The sequence below is a fragment of the Postia placenta genome (assembly GCF_002117355.1).
Source record: "Postia placenta MAD-698-R-SB12 unplaced genomic scaffold POSPLAscaffold_1, whole genome shotgun sequence".
Taxonomy (NCBI): domain Eukaryota; kingdom Fungi; phylum Basidiomycota; class Agaricomycetes; order Polyporales; family Adustoporiaceae; genus Rhodonia; species Rhodonia placenta.
The window spans coordinates 3,798,106-3,815,743 of NW_020169832.1; the positions used below are offsets into that span (position 1 = coordinate 3,798,106).

Sequence of the window (17,638 nt, forward strand, 5' to 3'; positions counted from 1 at the left end):
TAGATTGAGAGGCAATCTAAGTACACACACATAGATTAAATGAAGAAACATAAGTTGCTCAAACAGGATTGCGACTATTGTTCCCGGAAAGAGTATCTCTGAGGGAGCCATTAAACTCGAAACAAGTGCCTATCACGGATTGGGCAACGTTGGTCACACTGAACCTCGTTGTTCTGACCTTGCGTACAAAAATGAACTACAGAACAGAACAGAGGACGGCACTTCCAAATATATCCGTATCAGGTCCGCTATGGACCTTCATCGTCATACCCACTAGTATCCGCTTCGATTCCATCGTCGAGACTCACTTCAGGCTTTATCTTCTGTACCGGCTGGCGTCTGGGTTCGACGATTCCTTTGAATGCCAACTCAAGATCTTCTTGCCAATCCGACGTCGACATGCGCTGCGCCAACTCTTTCACCTCCACTACGCTTTTCTTCAGCTCTTCGATGTCGCGTCGTTTGTGCAGGTCCGCGTCATGCTTGAGCGCATCTTGAAGACGTTGAACGTCCTTGATCAGCGCACTACGACGCACAAGAATTGCGATTAACAATGTGGCAGGAGATATGACAGTCCAATGCGTAGACGTACACGATCTCAGTCATACGGGCCTGAACCATCTCGAGGTCATGATGGATCGCTTGGGTCAATATCTTCCTCGCGCTGAATTTGGCGTTGAAAAGGTGATCTCTGAGAAGTTGCAGGCAGACTATGGCATGCGGTATGGTTCCTAAGAAGAGCATGCGGTAGTACCTGTGTGGCCAATCCATAGCCTTTGAGGCCTCCCCAAAGTCAGCGAACACACGGCTTCTGACGGCGTGGACCGGATTCATTCGTCGCCCTCGCACGCGCTTGCGCTGTATGCTCAGACGCCGGTATGCACGCAGGAGTATGCGCGCCGCATCGAGCTCCTCCTCGGTTGGCTGTGTCGATGCATCAGCGATTGCGTCCTCCGCGGACAGTACTAGAGCCGCGTCATCGAAGTTTCTGGATTGATCCTCTCTGGCGTTGTCCTCATCAACATCTTCTCCAGCACCTACACGCATGCCACCGTAGGTTGATCCATCCAGGGCGTCTTGCGCACCGGCATCCCGCCTCAACGCTGCCTCGCGTATGTGGGTAGGTACGAACGGGGTCGCGTCGGCTCTGAGTGTAGTCTTTGGAAGCGATGTGAGTCGGGAGTCGAGCAAGATAGGGATCTCGTCAATAGTGTTGTAGACGATGTGTCGGACATTCGGGAAAGTTGGGAGATCACCTGGTGTCCTGCTAGCATCATGAACATGGATCATCTCGTCCAGGGAAGTGTCCAGCGTCGAGTATGACCTGACCCGACGAGCCAAATATTCCCAGGTGCGAGCGGAGACATAACTGTGTTTTGTTGAGAAGCGCAAAGGATGAATTGATGAAGCACCAGTGAGACCTACTTTTCAAGGTGATGATCCGGCCTGCGCATATGTTGTTCCAGCGATGTCACCGTAGCGAGTACCTGATCTCTCAGCCAGTCCTGTCTGATGTTGTATCCAACTACAAGGATGATGCCAATGGCATACATCAACAACCCGTACTGGATGACTTACAAAGACATAAGTTCTTGCAACTGTTGCATCATCAGTAATGCTCTGGAACACAGTATCACACCACTCACATTCGCACAGTGAAGACGTTCCTGATTTGCCAGTTGAGACTTGACAGATCGCGACGTTCGAAGAGGAGATGGTCTAGAAAATATGATGATTAGACTGATTAACATACTCATGTTCACTAGTGAGGTGATTGGACTAACAAGCGTGTTCACCCGTGTACATCTGTTCGAGCATGCTCTGCATGGGCGCCATGTACAAATTCAAAAGCTTCGTTTCTCTATTTTCGAGTTTGTCGAAGTTCTTTGTGAGCTCAACCAACCAACTCTTGGGAAGCGTCACATCGTGAAGGGTAGCCCTGCCTCTGAAGCGATAGGACGTCACGATTAACCCACACAGTAAGTCAAGCAAGTCACAGAGAGCTCCAACGTCTATAGGAATGCGCTTGTCGAGGACGTGACTGTGGTAAGGATTTGTCACGATGTCCAGGACACAAAAGCAAAAATTGCCTTACTGGAGGAAGAGAATGCCTCTCATTAGAGCCGTTTTGTTATGATTCTGCATGAAGGCGATGAAATCGTGGACGACATATGCCTCCTCGTAGCCGCTCCGCCTCACCAAGTCGTTCGGCTTTTGTGTGGAAACGCAAGGGGCGCGCCATATATGTGAAGATACGTCTTGCGTATTGAAAGCGAAGGCTAGCGATGTAACCCTGGCGAAGGAGGTCAAGAAAGTCGACGGCTTCGCGTCCAGCCAGTAGAGTCCATCGATAGCCCAATATGCAATTGCGTGGACGGCGTCCAAGAATTCCGGGATTGTGCCTGCTCTAAGGCTTGTCATGGAGCCCAGCTTATAATAGGGAGGATGAAGTGTTTCGTACAGTCGCCGTAGCCAATGGCTGTCCAAAACTCTCGTAAGAAAGATGTGAACCACGTCGTCAAACATCACTCACCGACGTTGAAATCCTACTTCGGTTGTTTGTTCGATAGAATAGATGGTCTGATAGATGAGTATCTGCTGCAGAACAATGCGAACGCGAAGATTGTAGGCATCTGTGTCGTAATTGTCCATATTCAGATGCTCTTGTGGGCATTCAGAGGATTCGGAACGAACGCAATGACCATAAGCGGCAAAAGCTATAAATGGCTGAAGTGCTCTGAGTCTGCTGCAGAGCTCATTCAGCCCGTTAACCTTGCTGCGAAGGCGTTCCTTGAGATTGTCGGTGACCGGTTTCTCGAAGTCCCAGCGATGAACTAAGGCCCCTTGGTCTGTCTGTCTCGGCGCCAACGAGTAATGGACAAACATCTGCGTGTCCCTTGAAACGAGAAACAGATTCTGCGTTGCAACCTCGAATCCGAGTAATCGCTTAATATCCGTGTTGTCGCACGGATTCGTCTCAGCTTCGGAGGCGGACTTTTGTAAAAGCCGGGCGTATAGCAGGAAATGTTGCAGCGAAGTGGCTACCTCGGATGCCGAAGCAACCTGCAGTTTTGGGAGACTCGAGAAGACGTGATCGAGACACCGTAATGCTGCACCGTGGTCCTCATGCCATCTGGAGAATCGATCGCTGAGGCCCAGTAGAGACCTCGCACTGTCAAAGTAGAGAGCTGCCTGCATCGCACTATGGGGTACGTTGGGAAAGACGGGGATGTTCGAGTAGGAGATGGGCCACAAAATCCTGAGACCGCGGGATGTAATACTTAAAGCCACACAACGTGTGATTGGTCTTGTGGGTCCGCTTCTGGCACAAGGAGTACCCAATTCGCAAGTCTGCGAGACTCAGATGTCGAGATCTATAATTCAGACGATTATGGGGGATCTCTCACATAGAAGAGCGTGTTTGGTGTATTGATATGTGAATTCAATGACAGAGACGGATTGGTCCAGCACGACACAAGCGAAGAAGAGCAAGTCGCAACACCACTTTCACCGTCACGGTGTATACCGTGACATCACGGCGTGCAACGTAGGTCTGGATGGTCGTCAATGGAATTTGATGCTTTCCCGCAAAATCTGGACGCGATTGCAGAATAGAATCGACCTCTAATAAATCTTGTCGGCAAGGCGGCTGATCTGACTGGCCTCAAAATCCAAGAGGTGGGCGAAAACGCAATGTGCCACACCCACTCCCTGAGCGCCTTTCTTCTGCCAAACGGCACGGACCTACATAACGGATCTGTTTTAAAATCCAATTTGCATCTGCAAACCGTCCAGATCCTGTGGGAAGGCATTCAGTACAAGCTGTTCAAGAATTAAGCCAAGGTATTTCGTAACCGACGATTTCACCCTCACCAGTGTTGAAACAACGGTGCGATGGGGTGGTGAGCGTGTTTGTCCACAAGTGTAGCGATGCCCGTAAGGGACAATCGCGTACGGTACGTACATCGCGCAGGGTCATTATATACTACGATAGGGGCCTCCGGCCTCGGCTACTCGCGCGCCCGAGCTTGCGAGCTCGTTCCTGACCACGCGGGTCGGCGTGTTTCAACAACTAGTATTGTCTTGCTGACGTTTTCAAGAGGGAAAGAGATACACGGACGGAGCTGCGTACATACCTATGTGCATAGCGATTGACGATGTAGAGGGTGTGAAATACAGCTGTCATTGAAAAGAAGAGGCGAGGACCGCAACCCCACAAATGTTGTTACATAGTTGCATATTAGCACAATTGTACACTTGTCACAGCCAGGCTTTGCATCATTGTTAGTACATACACGCACCAGAGGCGACATGGAGACCCGAAAGCGGAGAGCGAGGGACAGGAAAGAATCGATCAGGTCTCGAGGAACTCTTGCCGAACATCTGCATATGCGGCTGCACCGACACCGAGCACACCAAGTTGCACAACACACGCGCCAGTCTGGCGAAAGAGTGTCTCAAGAGAGGAGTGCACCGGGCGGCCTTGTGATTCTGTAGCCCTCACGTCAGGAAAGAATGACCAGCAGCAATGAGCACACTCACCGAGTATGGCTTGATTAACCTCGCCGGTGAGTTCTACTCGCGCTTCTTGACCCGCCATCGCGCCCATCTCACCATCCTCATGCTCGGGATCGTCGTACGCTACCATCCCGAACGTGCGGCGCAGATGTACACGTATTTCGGGTCGCGCGTCCGTCTTGTATTCCGCCTCGAGCTCCTGGCCATACGATAGCGTCAAGTGCAGCGCGGCCTTGGCAGTCTCGGACAACTCGCGCATAGCCATAGAGGTAGAGCCCGCTGCATCACTTGCAGACCCCGAATGAGTTCCGATTCCAAACAACGAGATCGATTCTTCCTGCGAAGCGGACGGAGATTGGGCCTCAGGCGATGGGTCGTCCACGTCCATCGCGCCCTCTCCATCCGCGTCTTCCCCTTTGCCTGTGGCATACACGTCCTCATCCGAAGCCATGACTGCTTCGCTTGCAGCGCCGCTGCCGCCTTGCGCCTTCTCTACATCCTTCACGCGGCGGAGCGCTTCGCTCGCCTTCAACACGAGCTCGACGAACTTCCGGCAGCGCAATCGAAAGAGCAGCAATCCGCTCTGGGCGCCCAGAGCGTGCGGATAATACGCGCGCAAGCCGTCCAACGCGACGTCAATGTTGCCTTCACGCACAGCGTGCAGGATCGCCACGCGCCGCTGGAAATCCGGGGATTCTGGGTCCGTCGGGTCCGGGCCGCGCTCATCTACGGAATGTCTGCTCTGCGCCTGCCGACCGGGAGACACTGACATGCTGGCCGACGGAGCATCGTCGATCTCCATGACTACGTCTCCGTCCTCCCGCTTCACGGCCGGAGACAAGGATCCGATTACGCTTTCATCCGCGCATTGTGTTCGGAAGTTGCGGAGTGTGCTCACGTACCCATGATGAGAAAGGTATGACATCACCAGTCGCTGCAGTGTCGCACGCGTCGCGGCACCTTCAACCCCACTCTCGCGATCACCGGCTTCATCCTCGGCAGGCCCGTGCATGATGTGCTCCCAGATCGTGTCCCGCTGCGTACGCGCATGGTCCGCGATAGCGTAGTGAAACGGTACCGAACCAAAATTCACTCGAATAGATTCGTGCGGATGGCGCAGTCCGATGGCGGGGTAGAGGTCATCGGCCGGAAGGCCCTCGAAAAACATGCCTGTCAAAAGTATATACGTGAACACACGTATGCCGATATAGCTGGGGGTGATACATACCCAGGAACGTGCCGTTCTTCGTATAGAACGCACGATTCTGACTGAAGTCAATGCCACATCCAATGACATCCCCAGCTTCACAAGGGAATTAGTAGTGAGCATGTGCGCCGACTCCGTTAATACTCACATTGGAATTCCTCGACAAAAGTATAGGCTTCCTTCTGACCGCTATACACGCGACCGTCGTCGCCGTAGTAGGCCCACGAGTACGGCTCCCATCCAGGCATGCGCGACATACGTAGTTTCTCTGTCGAAAATCCGATGCTGACGGATTTGCTACACATATTGCCACTTAATTCAGGTCACAGCACATTGAAAGATGTCCGGCTCACCCTTTGGCCCCACGCTCAAGGATCTCAACTTCGAAGTAATAGATCCCACAAGCGCGGGGGATCGGACAGGCTGTGCGCGCTGAGGCGGCAGTATCACGATCCGCAAGCGAAGCGCCTACATAGGGCCGGTTCAACTAGCGAAGAAGACCCAGACCATTATTCGGACTTACCGCAAAACGTTAGCTCGCAACCATCGGCGGAGAGCGTCAACTGTGAACTCTTAGACTGTTCACCCCACCTTGTCGGTATGCGAAGACCCGATGTGGATGGTGCTGGAGCTATAGTTACTGGAACCGATGTACCTCGGCGCGGTGGGGGACTAGGGCTCGGTGTATTACCTTCTGACTCGCTGTCCACGGGCGTCAGCGAGCTACGCAGATATGGATACGGTATTGGGATTGGCCGCACAGGAGCGTGGCTCTGGACGCGTGAAAGGGACGCCGCAGCGGTACTCCGCACAGCAGCGGGGGTCACAGCGGGGGTATCGTCAGGATGCAGCAAGTCACGCAGCGCGGAGTATTCAAGATACCGGGGAAGCGGGAAGGCCTGTCCGTGCGTGGCGGCCGTGGATACATGGGGAGTCGACGTCGAGTATGTGAACGGGGGATGCGAGGGAGCGCCTGCAGAGAGGGACATGGAGATCCGGGGAGCGGCGGGTGTCGTGACAGAGCGCATCGTGGCGCTCAGGCGCCGTGGACGAGTAGGAGAGGTCGAGAGGGTGGATGAAGGCCCCGAAGGTACGCATGCCGCCGCATCGCGTGGGTGACTAGCCGAGCTCGTCTCACGGATGATACGAGGCTGAAACGGCGGTGGCGCACTATGGGTAGGCGAGCTGGGATGGCGCATGGATGGGAACCCACGGCCGAGGGGGCTGTGCGACAACATGGACGAATAGCTACCAACGAGGGGGCGGGCTGACGGAGAGGTACCAGACATACCGCGTACCGGACTGATGCTCGGTCCACGAGGTCGGTGGCCGTCGGTGATTATGCTTGCACGGCGGGTACGGGTGGGCGATGCAGGAATCGCAGACTGACGGGTGAAGGGAATGCTTATGGCGTCTTCGAGGCTGCGCGCTGTTGAAGCCGCTGGGATGGGTATGCTCGCTGAGCGTGAGGATCGGGCAGACATTGTTGACACCGACGAAGACCGCAGGCCAAGCCTCGTACAATGACGAACTATTTCAAGGCCGTCTAGGCTAATGCTTCCTGCCCAACAAGACCGGTTACTGCACTGTGGGAACCTCAGATCAATAAAGACTAATGTCATGCACCCTTTCTGATGCATATAGTCCACTATTGAACACAGGAAACGCATGTGTCTTCATGCCCTCCGCATCTGGCCGTAGCCTTATGTTCCACTTTACAGCACCAGCTGGTTGGCAGAGGAAACTCACCTCGACGCTTTGCAGGTTCTCCTTCAGTGTAAAACAGTCTCACGTCGACAGTGAAGACTTCGCTCAGACCAATCCTAGACCCTATCTTAGATCCTATAAACTTGCACAGCCTGGAGGCACTTGGAAATTTACTCTCGACGGTTCGTAACGCAGTGTCGAGCAGGTTTAGGGAGACATGAGGGTCCGGTGAGAAGCGGAGTAGCGCAGAGCAAATGGAGGCAGGTGGGCAAGTGACGCGCCAGGCGATCGCCAAGATCGGTCTCCTGACCTACACTGTGTGTACTTTCCTCCCTAACCTTCCGCTTTCTCGGCCTGTGTTCCCCACATTACAACTGCGCACAGAACATGGCCACGAGGCCATTATATTCCCTATTGGAAGTACAGGAACACTCGACTTGACAAGGACACACTCAGGTGAGACTACCCATGGAGCTGCCAGGAAGGTCGCTCCTGCATGTGGCGAGAATTGAATTGAGTAAAAATATACCAAGGGAGGCTGTGGTGAGTGGAGTCGTTATGAGCGGGTGCAGTCGCCCATGGAGTCTATATATTTGTGGGCGTGACGTCGAGACGTCAGAGCAGTGCGCAAGGAGGACTTCAAGCTTAAAGCTTCAGGTAGTAAGTACGTAGTCTCTCGTGGGCATAACGTCCACGGGGTCAAACCTTCGCGGGCTTAGGGCATCTGCCTCTGGTGCGATGCGAACGGCCGCGGAGATGTAAAGGCGAGTAACAAGCCTACTTTGCTTGAAAGGAGTAAGAGAGTAAGTAGGCGCATCTCACCAGCTGATTGACCCACACCTGGTCAGTACGTGCAGAACTGAATTGGCATCAGCCTTCGTCATGACAGTGTAGGCATTACAACGTGCCTCCTTCAACAATTCATCGCCTTTTCAATGCGAATATCGAGGCGTCAGTGCTTCCCACAGCTGCTGCAGGGCGCTTAATGCAGACGTAATCCAAACCTTGCAAATTATATAAATGATCAGCTTGCACCGATGACGATAGTTTAGGGGAATGCTCCCGTCAAGCGCGGTGATGCAAAAGGCACGGGGTATTCGAAGCTGTCGTATGTAATGCTCGTGTGCATGTTCCGTGTTGACGACATCCCAGGACGCTGAAGGAAAGCCGCGGAGCCATCCGCACGTCTCGCAAGATGATTATACATTGTATTGCCTTCCTACTGACGGCGTCCAATGATACTGGGAGCCTACATATGTCCTGGAAACCATAGATATTACATGACATGAGAGGGAAATCGTGTATGCATGAGCCCGATGTGAGACGAGTGTACAACCCATGACATGAAGGAAAGCGAAAAGATGCATACAGCAGTCCTTGATAAGCAAACTCAATCGGAGAAATGACGAAGTCAATCGCAAGCGTGATAAGCTCGGCCACAGTACGATGACGATACGTAACAGAATGCGGAAATGTTCAGCAGCCAACAGCAAGTGACTGACGAGCAACGTACACGTCAGGTCATGCGCGCAGCGGGGAGCATCTGTGCAGGTGGAGATGCAGCCGAGAGACCCTGAACGCAAGGGCGGCAGGGACGAACCGGGTGAAGGGCAAGCCTATACTGCTACCGACGTCCAGACGGCAGGTCAAATTCGACAGACGACTCTGAATCGGTGTGCGGCTTGCGCTTCACGCTCGGCCTCTTGGTGAGCATAACCTCGCCCAGCTTGCTCTCTTTCTGCAGCTCAGTGGGGCTCGCGCCACGTTTGGTCCCGCCGGGGGATATAGTGGACGACGAAGCTACTGCATGATGGTCCTCGATAGGACGAGCCTCACGCATAAGATCCGAATGACTGCGCTTGCGCGATGCCTCCTTTCCCTTCATCATGAAAGCCGGCCCTAGAGATTGTCCATGACCAGGAAACGTTGGCCCACCCGCCAAGGCGGCCTTCTGCACCCCCACGTTGGCAGTCTCGCGCCTGCGCGCAGGTGACACCACGTCCATGGCAGCATGCAGTCCTTCCAACAGCACGTCATCCATCCTTCCATCCTCTCTCCTCCGACGGTCCCGCCCCCTCTCCCTCTCCTCGTCAATGATCATCAACGCACCCTCGATAATGGCCCGATGCACGAAGACGTACTGTCGCAGGCTCTGGCAGAGGCTCATGCGCTGCTCCCGCATGTCTTCGATGACCCGCCGGATGGGCTCATCGTACGAAGACAGCAGCGGGGGCGAGAGGTCCCTATGCAGCCGCCGGGGCTGCGCATAGTCGAACGGAGCCCGCTGGAAGTAGGGGTCCTGGTCTGGCGTCAAATCGCCGTGAGGAAGCCCGCCCACCTGGACCTCAGGCGACTTCGACGACCGGCTGTCCTCCTCCCTCGGCGGCGTCCTGGACGTGCCAACCTCCGATCGCCAAGTATCCAGCCGGCTGATGTCCACGCTCTCCTCACCCGACCGCTCGCCAAGGGGACTTGTCGGGCTAAGAGAAAACTCGGCACCTGTACCGACAAGAGGCATACCAGACCCAGACGCGGCCTTCTTCGCCGGACTCTGCAGCGTCATATTGGCCGCCTGGGTGGTCATCGTCGCCGACAAGCTCGTCGAGCTGCCTGCCTGACTAGACGACGGACTTAACGACGAGTGCGACCGCATGGTCGAAGCGCTAGTGCCAGTCGTCGCGCCCGAACCCGACCCCGAATCCACGCCCGACCGCGCAGGACACGAATCTGAGCTGTTACTCTCCCAGTCCTTGTTCCGCGCACCCTGACTATGGCCCGCGGCAGTCGATGCACTGGACGTCGAAGGCCACCTCGACATCGCCGCGCGCCGAACCTCGCCCAGCAACTGCGGTGACGCCGGAAGCACGGTCCGAGGAAGCTGCTTCTGACCCGGAGTAGCAATAATAGCAGCGCTACCTGTTGCAGACTCGAATTCGCGCTCCGGCCGTTCTCTCCATGCAGCAGGCGGCTTCGCCTGTTCTTGTCCTTGCTTTCCGTCCACCTCCATCGCCACCGCATCGAAGCCTGCGACACGTACATGGACTTCGCTCTGGCCGACCGGCACCGGGACGGTGAGCGCGGGCACCGACGAGGCGGCTGCCGCCCTGACCCCGGATGGCGGGCTGGGGCTGGAATCCACCTCCATGGGCTCCCCGCGGCTGCTTGTGCCACTCGGCGACGACCTTGAGCGTGAGTCGGCCGTCCGCGCACTCCCGCCGGTCCCAACACTTGCGGACCCTCCGGCGGCCGCACCAGCCTCCGTCTCCTCCCGACGCTTCCGCATGTCGCGGCGTAATCCATCCAGGACGGCGTCGACGGCAATGAACCCGCCGGTGCGTCCGACGCCCGCAGAACAGTGCAGCAAAACAGGTGGGTTCCCCTGTGCGTGCCTTGCGATGCCCGTGCTCGGGTCCACTTCGTTCCCTTCCTCAGATACGCCGTCGAGTGTCGTATGGCCCACGCCGCTTGCGCCTTTCGGTGACGAGGGTGTCGGCACTGCGAACGGTGCTGGCCAGGGCCCAGGCTTGAGCGGGCCCTCGCCCCAGTCCTTGTCCCCCGCTGCGCGCGACCGTGCGACGGCCTCCTCGACTTCATGGATCAGCTCGAGCACGCCCCGCGGGTCGCTAGGCACGTTGAAGTCCGGCCAGTCGAGGTACTGGAGCTGCGTGATGATGCGCGGCGGCGCGCGGGGGTACCCGGTGTGCTTCAGCTGGAACACGCGTCGCACGGTGCTCGGATGCTCGTTCGCGCGGCCCCGCTCCTTGCCTGCGCGCTTCCCCTTCCCCTTCGCTTTGTGCGGCAGCGTGACATGCGCGGCGAAGAAGCCGGCATTCATCTCGCTCTCTTTGCGCCTGTGCTCCTGCTCTGGCGTGTCGTCCGTGGCGAGGAGCTTGAGGCGGAGCGGGCCATATTCACCGTCGTCCCAGTACTTGCCGCATTTGACCGTGTTGCTCTCGATCTCGCGCGTGAGCATGACGACGACGTGGACGTTCTGCTCCCAGCACAGTCTACAAGCGGAAAGTAAATGCAGGCCATCAGTATATGCGGACTAGATGACATCGGGGCATCACAAGAACACTCACGTCCAGAAGTCTGCGAACGTCGCGGGAAGCGGCCCCTGTGTCGCGATGTACCGCTTAGTGGTGCCGAGGGGCTGTACATAGCTCGCGTTCATGTAGTCGTCATCGTCGGGGCGCGACTTGCACAGCCGCACACGCGCGTGTTCGAACGGCCAAATGTTACGGTATCTGTCCCGAGCGAGTGTCAGCGCCTCCGCACCAACGCAAACTGCAGCCTACGCACCTGTTCTTGTTGCCCTTCTCCAAGCCCGCCGTGATGCTGAACGGGAACTGCTCATTGCTCAGATCGTCGTGATCGTGGCTATTTCCCCGCTCCCACTGGCTCCTGCCGCTGCGGCTTGCGCTGGCGATGACACCCGCCGAGCTGACAGACATCCCGCCCGCAGAGGCCTGCGTGCCGCTCTCCTTGCTGTGGTGCTCCATCACGCCCATGAGGCGGCGCTGCTCGCCGAGCTCGATCTTGTAGAACTGCAGCTCCAGCGCGCGCGTGAGGTCCTCCGCGCTCGACGGGCTCTGGCTGCTCGAGCCCGAGCCCTCCGCCGACGCGGAGCCCGAGCTCTCCTGTGACTCGCCGGCCGCGTCGGCCGACGACATCTCCGAGTCCGAGCTCGAGTGGGAGCGCGAGGCGCTGGACGCCAGGATCGCGGCGAGCTTGGCCTTGCTGGAGTGCGGCGCGCCCGAGCACGGCTTCGCGTGTGCGGAGGACGCTGCCTTGCGGAAGCGCGAGGACCGGTGCGGCGCAGGACGCGGCGTGCGAGGTGAGAGCTCTGGTGATGGCGACTCCGATGACCGAGGAGTGGTGGAACGCAGCTCCGTTGAGCGAGTCTTCATCGGCGATCCGCGTTGAGTCGGATGAGGATGGTGCTGGCTGCGACCGTGTTCCTCGTGAAGCGCCATGCTGCCGATTTTGCTCGTAGCTTGCTTGCTTTTGCTCTTGCGCTGCCTAGCGGATCTGCGCTGCTCCTCATCACCCATCTCCTCGTCATCGTCGTCATCGTCGTCTTCCTCGCTACTGCTAGTCTCCCTCGCTCTCCCACTTTTACGTGCGATCTCTCGCAGCCACTCGAAGGGCAGGTCGCCCACGCGTCTCCGCACCCTCCGCGGCAGCCGCAAGACAATTGGCTCTCCTGATGACCCAGCACCGTGCGCGAGCTCGAGATTCTGTCGAATGGCATCGAAAAACGGGTTGGCAGCGACCTGTGTGCGCATACATGTCAGGAGGAAGATACAGGTGGGAAAAGATGGAGCACTCACCGGCCTGACATGTGGTACTGAATGATGCATCTGTCTCGGGCCTCCCATCGATGTCTGGAATCCATCGGGGCTCAAACTCAGCGTGGGCATGCTGCTCCCTCCTACCATCGGCGGGAAGGGGTGCGTCTCTTGCCTAGCCGCTCCTGCGATAGCCTGGGCAGCAGTCCCACCCGCAAGCCCGCCTAGCACGCCAGTCTGTGGTGGAGGCTGGAAAGGAGCACTCGCACCGCGCTGGAGGCTGGGAAGGCGCAGGTTGAACGCCGCGGCGTTGGTCGTCTGCGGGTTCGCTGACCTGCTCCGCGCAGCGAGGAGGCTCGGCCCCGGGGTCGAGGGCACCGTTGCCGAGGCGAATGGGTCTTTCATGGACGAGCCGACTGCGGGCGTCGGGGGCATAAGACCAGGAGCACCTGCAACCTGTGAATTCACAAGGGCCAAGCGGATCACGTTATCAGCGACCCGTCCTTCAAACTCCACTTGGACCCCCAATCTTGAAGGAACTTGACTTACCGTGTCCATAGAGCCCGGCATGGACATGGACAGCGGTCCGTGTGCGGCGCGCGGCGGGGCCAGGGTCGACGCGCTCGTGAATGCGCTGATAGGCAGGGCCTTGGTGCGCAACGCCTTCTGGGGAATGGCGAAGCCTGTGATGCTCGCTGGTGCACTCGCGGTCTTGCTCATTTCTGGCGGAACCCCGCGGGTGGACCCAGCGAGACTCATCGACGCGGTGAGCCCCATTGGCGGCGCCATGTCACCGAGCTCATCCTCCTCCTCGCCATCCTCGTCAACAATCGGCGAGCGATCGAGAAGGTCAGGCCGCTCTCGGTAGATGGCGTTGAAGCCTCCTCGCACCCAGGCGACCTCCTTGCTGGCTTCGAAGCCCTCGGCGCGGAACTTTCGCAGCAGGCCCAACAGAGCCGGTCGATCGCTCAAGGCCGGTGCGTCCGCGTCGTAGACCACGATCCGGCTCGCATCGCGCCAAGCCGCGAATCTCGTACGGGCTGCCGTGGATGGGAGCATCGGGGCAAGACGTGCGAGTGGAAACGTCGGGCGCTTGAGGAGGGTCGATGGGACACAGAGGGAGAGGGCGGAGGGGAGCCTGGCGGCGGCATGGGCGTTGTGTGGGCGAATGTCGAGGATAAGGGCTTGGGGGTCTGAGAGGACTGCAGGCAGCGCGGAGGTAGCAAGTGCGGGGAAGGCGGACGGCGATGTGGGCGTCGCGGGCGATGAAGTGGTGGGCGATGCAGAGGCAGCCGGGGGTGAAGACATGCTCACAGACCGCATGGGAGCAGGCGTAGGCAAGCTCAAGGACGGGACTGTGGGTGGGATGAAGGACAGGGCGGACGGGTGAGATGGTGGTGGTTGGATGAAGGGCGTGAAGGGATATGCGCCCGGCATTAGAGGCCCTGGGGTGAGGTGGGTGGGACGCTGTGCAAAACGGGCATGGACGGCAGCGGCGAAACTGTCGACACGCTGGTCGGTGCTGGCGTCGGGGGCAGGGCGGTGGATATTGTCGTCCGTGGTGGGAAGCGTATTCGGGGAGGAAGGGGGCGACAGTGGAGGGGGCACCGGCGAATCGGTGAGTGGATGCGAGGAAAGGCAGAGGCAGGCAGGGTCAGGCATCCTCTCGCAGGAGAAAGCTTTCGAATCATCGCCCGGTGGAGTCTCCGAGCCACGATTGGCTGCACAACCCGTCCCCCATCGCGTGCCACCAGGCCCAGCCCTTTGACGTCACCCTCCGCGCCTTCTCAGCTCCACCCTCTCTCACGCGCCCTTTACGGCAACCGATCGCTCTGCGCAGGGGCCAGGGCACCGCCTCCCCGCCCTCCCCGTCCGCGCCCCCCCCGTAAACTAATCCTACCTGCATGGCTACGCCCACATTGTCTTCACTTGGCCGCTCGATCGAGCGTGCGCTTCGGACGTAGTCCTCTGCATCACACGATGCTCTATAATCACGCTATACGTCAGCGACTTGAGCACAAACGTCATGCAGGGTGTCCGCACTAGGCGTATGCAACAGCACAGTACGTCGAAAGAACAAAAGAGCAAGCTGGAGCTCGTGTTAGGAAATGTGCCTGCCATATACGTCGTCGATCGTCCCGCCCTGGTATTAGACGCCCTTCTTCTCTGCAGTCTCAACACATCGTCGACCCGCACACACTTCATCGCCCCTCGGCCAGACTTATTCAGACCGGCCCGACTTGCAGACAAGTACTGGCACCGCTCGACGTGTTCGTTTTGTTTATACTGCATCCACAACGCGTTCCCAAGTTCATTCTCTGGTGAAGCACCCAGGCCCAGTCCAGGCCCCTCTAATCTGCCGTCACTGCTGTAAATGTTATTCTGCCACAGAAGCTTCGTCATCTTATTGGTAATTCAACGTCAACCATGGTCTGGTTCCTTCCGCGGCACCTCGGGGCTTTTCTGCCAACGAGGCCACGTTGACTCCAGTATGCGGTATGGTATGTCTCCTTCCTAAATCCCTTGGACTGTCTACAGATGCCTACACTACAAAACATCCCGCTCTCAGTGCATACGTTGCTGCACGACCAGCTGCCGTGTGATCCGTTTCCTACTCGGCCTTACCCGGTGCCTATTGATTCCGGAGCCTATGGGCCTTCGGCGGTCAGAAGAAGTTTAAGCTGGACATCACATTCAAACAGAATCCAAACAATCGGGGTGCCAGCAGAGATATACCGTGCACCCTCTTTGCCTGCAGGCCCACCCCGCCCCTAATGCTGAACGCGGAACGCCTCAGCCGCTCACACTGACAATACAGTTCCCGGGCCCGAAATTGCGCAGGCCAGCCAACCGACCGCTAACGCCGGCGGCCCCTTTCCGTGTCGATTGGCACACCTGCACCGCCACCCGCGGACGCAATACACCTCCGCAGGCATTCGAGGCACCGACGCCCCCTCGCTCGATCTCGCCACGCCTTCGCGCGCGATGCCACTCGATCGGCCGGTATGACGCGCTTGGCGCCGCTACGCACACTCAGTACTGATGTGCCTCGCCAACTCCTCCATCCCAGCGCCGGAGTCCTTCTCAGGGTCACCGCGCGCTGATCCGCTGGACGCCCGCGCCATCTCACGCCATACGCCCTTCTTCTCCCAACGCCCCGGCGTCCCCGATTCGCACCACAGAGCCGGCCTGGTCTGGCCCCGGTAACCCAGCCCGACAGCGCGGGCACCTGCCCAGCTGACAGACTAGTACTGCACAACGGAGCAGCGCCGACGCATGTATACGTTACTCGCGCATGTCCGGCATGCCGCCGACTAGGTACTCCGGGTCTTGCCTCCCTGCACACACCCGCATCGATCCAGCACTGTCCTGAGAAATGCGAAATGCATCGCCGGCCATTCGACGATGGCATCAGGATCGCGCACCCATGATGCGCGGCATGGCGTGCGGGGCCCGCTGCGACGCTGCCCCGGGAGACTAGGCGCAGCAGGGAAGGACTGAGCCACACAGCGCCGGCGTAGATAGCGTGGGACTGCAGCTGATCTGCCCTCCCCAATCCAATCCCGCCCGCCAGCTCCTTGGTCTGGTTGTCCATAACCTCGCGTGTGCGCACAGCTGCAACGCGGCGCAGCGCCCGTCATCCTGCGTGCGTAATGAACCTCCGTGGCGGTGAGTCATGCAACGACGCGATCCCGTCTTCTGAATCCGTCTGGTCTGCTGCCCGCACGCACCACCAATATCGCGGAGTGAAGCGCGGCCAAATGCGGCGCCTCGCGCATCCCATATCGCTCGAAGGCGGAAAGAAGGCCCCTGGCATCCATGCTGGCGCGCGCGCATCGGGCTTCTATCGCACGTGCGCGTCGTCAGCGCTCGTCAGCGACTGCTGCACTTGGTACTTATCTCGTCGCTCACAGAGTCACACCCACCCGGCACGGCCCTACGCTGCGCCGTCGCGCCGACCCGGCAGGGCGTCCGACAGACGTGTCCCCGCTGCACCACCGGGGACCTGCCCGATCGGGCGACGCCGATGCAGCGGAACCACAGCCGCTGCGAGGGTGTCAGACACGGCTTCCAGCATCCAGCATCGCGCAGCTGCACTTCTCCGAACCGGGCGCTGTTCCCTCGAGGCTGCGGCCCGGGCCTGGGCTGCTCGCCTTCTCCGTGCTGCTATCTCAGCTTCTCGCGGCGGCAGGAACATGAACTGCGCTCGCAAGGACGTCGCGGTGGGCTTGTCGCCCTACGCGTTCACGTTCATCGCTGGATGAGCCAGGGCAATGGAGCCTTCCTCTCGCGACTGAATGGCGGGACTGCGCGTCCGACTCGATTCGTTGAGACCCGGCCGCACGGAGTCCAGCTCTGCGCTCTGGGCTGGGCGTCCTGGGGCCCGCGCCGGCGTCGAAGCGCGGCGAATCTGCTGCTTGCGGGAACGCCTATGTCGAGACTCGCGAGCGCATGCATCGCGCCGCGTTGTTAGGAAACTATCGTGCGCGTGGGGCAGGGGCTGATTCATCGCTTTCGCAGCTGCGACGGCAGGAGGGGCAAGGCACTGGCTGCGCTCGCGTGATTGGATGTCCTGTTACCGTATGTAGCGCCGTTGCGATATAGGCGTGTGCGGCTTCCTGGAGATCACTAGAGACCGCGAAGGGAATGGGGCTGCCCTTCAGGATGCAGTCGAGGCAAAGCACAGGAACGCGTGCACCACAGTAGAAGAACCCGGGCCCACTGCTTTCAAGCACGTTCGTGGGCACGGCATCGTCGAGAGAGCTGGACATCGACTGGTACGTTGATGAGTCGGCCTTACATGTCCAACTTTGGGCTCGTTACGGGTCAGTCTCAAGGCTAGTGGCCCGCTGCTCGCCGTCGTAAACGTGACGGGAATGTTTGCGGTCGATGCGACAAGCAGCGTGCTGTCGGG

The 17,638-nt window shown here is 58.4% G+C and overlaps 4 protein-coding genes across 4 annotated transcripts; 1 reads left to right on the forward strand and 3 right to left on the reverse strand.

The window, feature by feature from the left end:
- Positions 1 to 248: 248 nt before the first annotated feature.
- POSPLADRAFT_1052225 (hypothetical protein) lies at positions 249 to 2,421 on the reverse strand (the record flags this gene model as incomplete). The annotated part of the gene is made up of 7 exons (XM_024480249.1): positions 249 to 525; positions 593 to 1,369; positions 1,426 to 1,525; positions 1,579 to 1,598; positions 1,647 to 1,719; positions 1,785 to 2,041; positions 2,096 to 2,421. 7 exons carry the CDS (start codon positions 2,419 to 2,421, stop codon positions 249 to 251), a joined length of 1,830 nt encoding a protein of 609 aa, XP_024344886.1.
- A 1,933-nt stretch (positions 2,422 to 4,354) lies between these two features.
- Positions 4,355 to 6,714, reverse strand: POSPLADRAFT_1130698 (hypothetical protein; the record flags this gene model as incomplete). The annotated part of the gene is made up of 8 exons (XM_024483979.1): positions 4,355 to 4,491; positions 4,543 to 4,759; positions 4,901 to 5,260; positions 5,372 to 5,688; positions 5,747 to 5,821; positions 5,874 to 6,022; positions 6,079 to 6,193; positions 6,249 to 6,714. 8 exons carry the CDS (start codon positions 6,712 to 6,714, stop codon positions 4,355 to 4,357), a joined length of 1,836 nt encoding a protein of 611 aa, XP_024344887.1.
- Positions 6,715 to 9,542: 2,828 nt separating this feature from the next.
- POSPLADRAFT_1108046 (hypothetical protein) lies at positions 9,543 to 13,905 on the reverse strand (the record flags this gene model as incomplete). Its single annotated transcript, XM_024483321.1, has 8 exons — positions 9,543 to 9,638; positions 10,659 to 10,859; positions 11,010 to 11,439; positions 11,515 to 11,679; positions 11,735 to 11,770; positions 11,885 to 12,031; positions 12,575 to 12,760; positions 13,487 to 13,905. Coding segments are annotated over 8 exons (1,680 nt in total), but the record flags the coding sequence as incomplete, so codon positions are not given.
- A 2,471-nt stretch (positions 13,906 to 16,376) lies between these two features.
- Positions 16,377 to 16,923, forward strand: POSPLADRAFT_1052228 (hypothetical protein; the record flags this gene model as incomplete). Its single annotated transcript, XM_024480250.1, has 2 exons — positions 16,377 to 16,576; positions 16,638 to 16,923. 2 exons carry the CDS (start codon positions 16,377 to 16,379, stop codon positions 16,921 to 16,923), a joined length of 486 nt encoding a protein of 161 aa, XP_024344889.1.
- Positions 16,924 to 17,638: the final 715 nt, after the last annotated feature.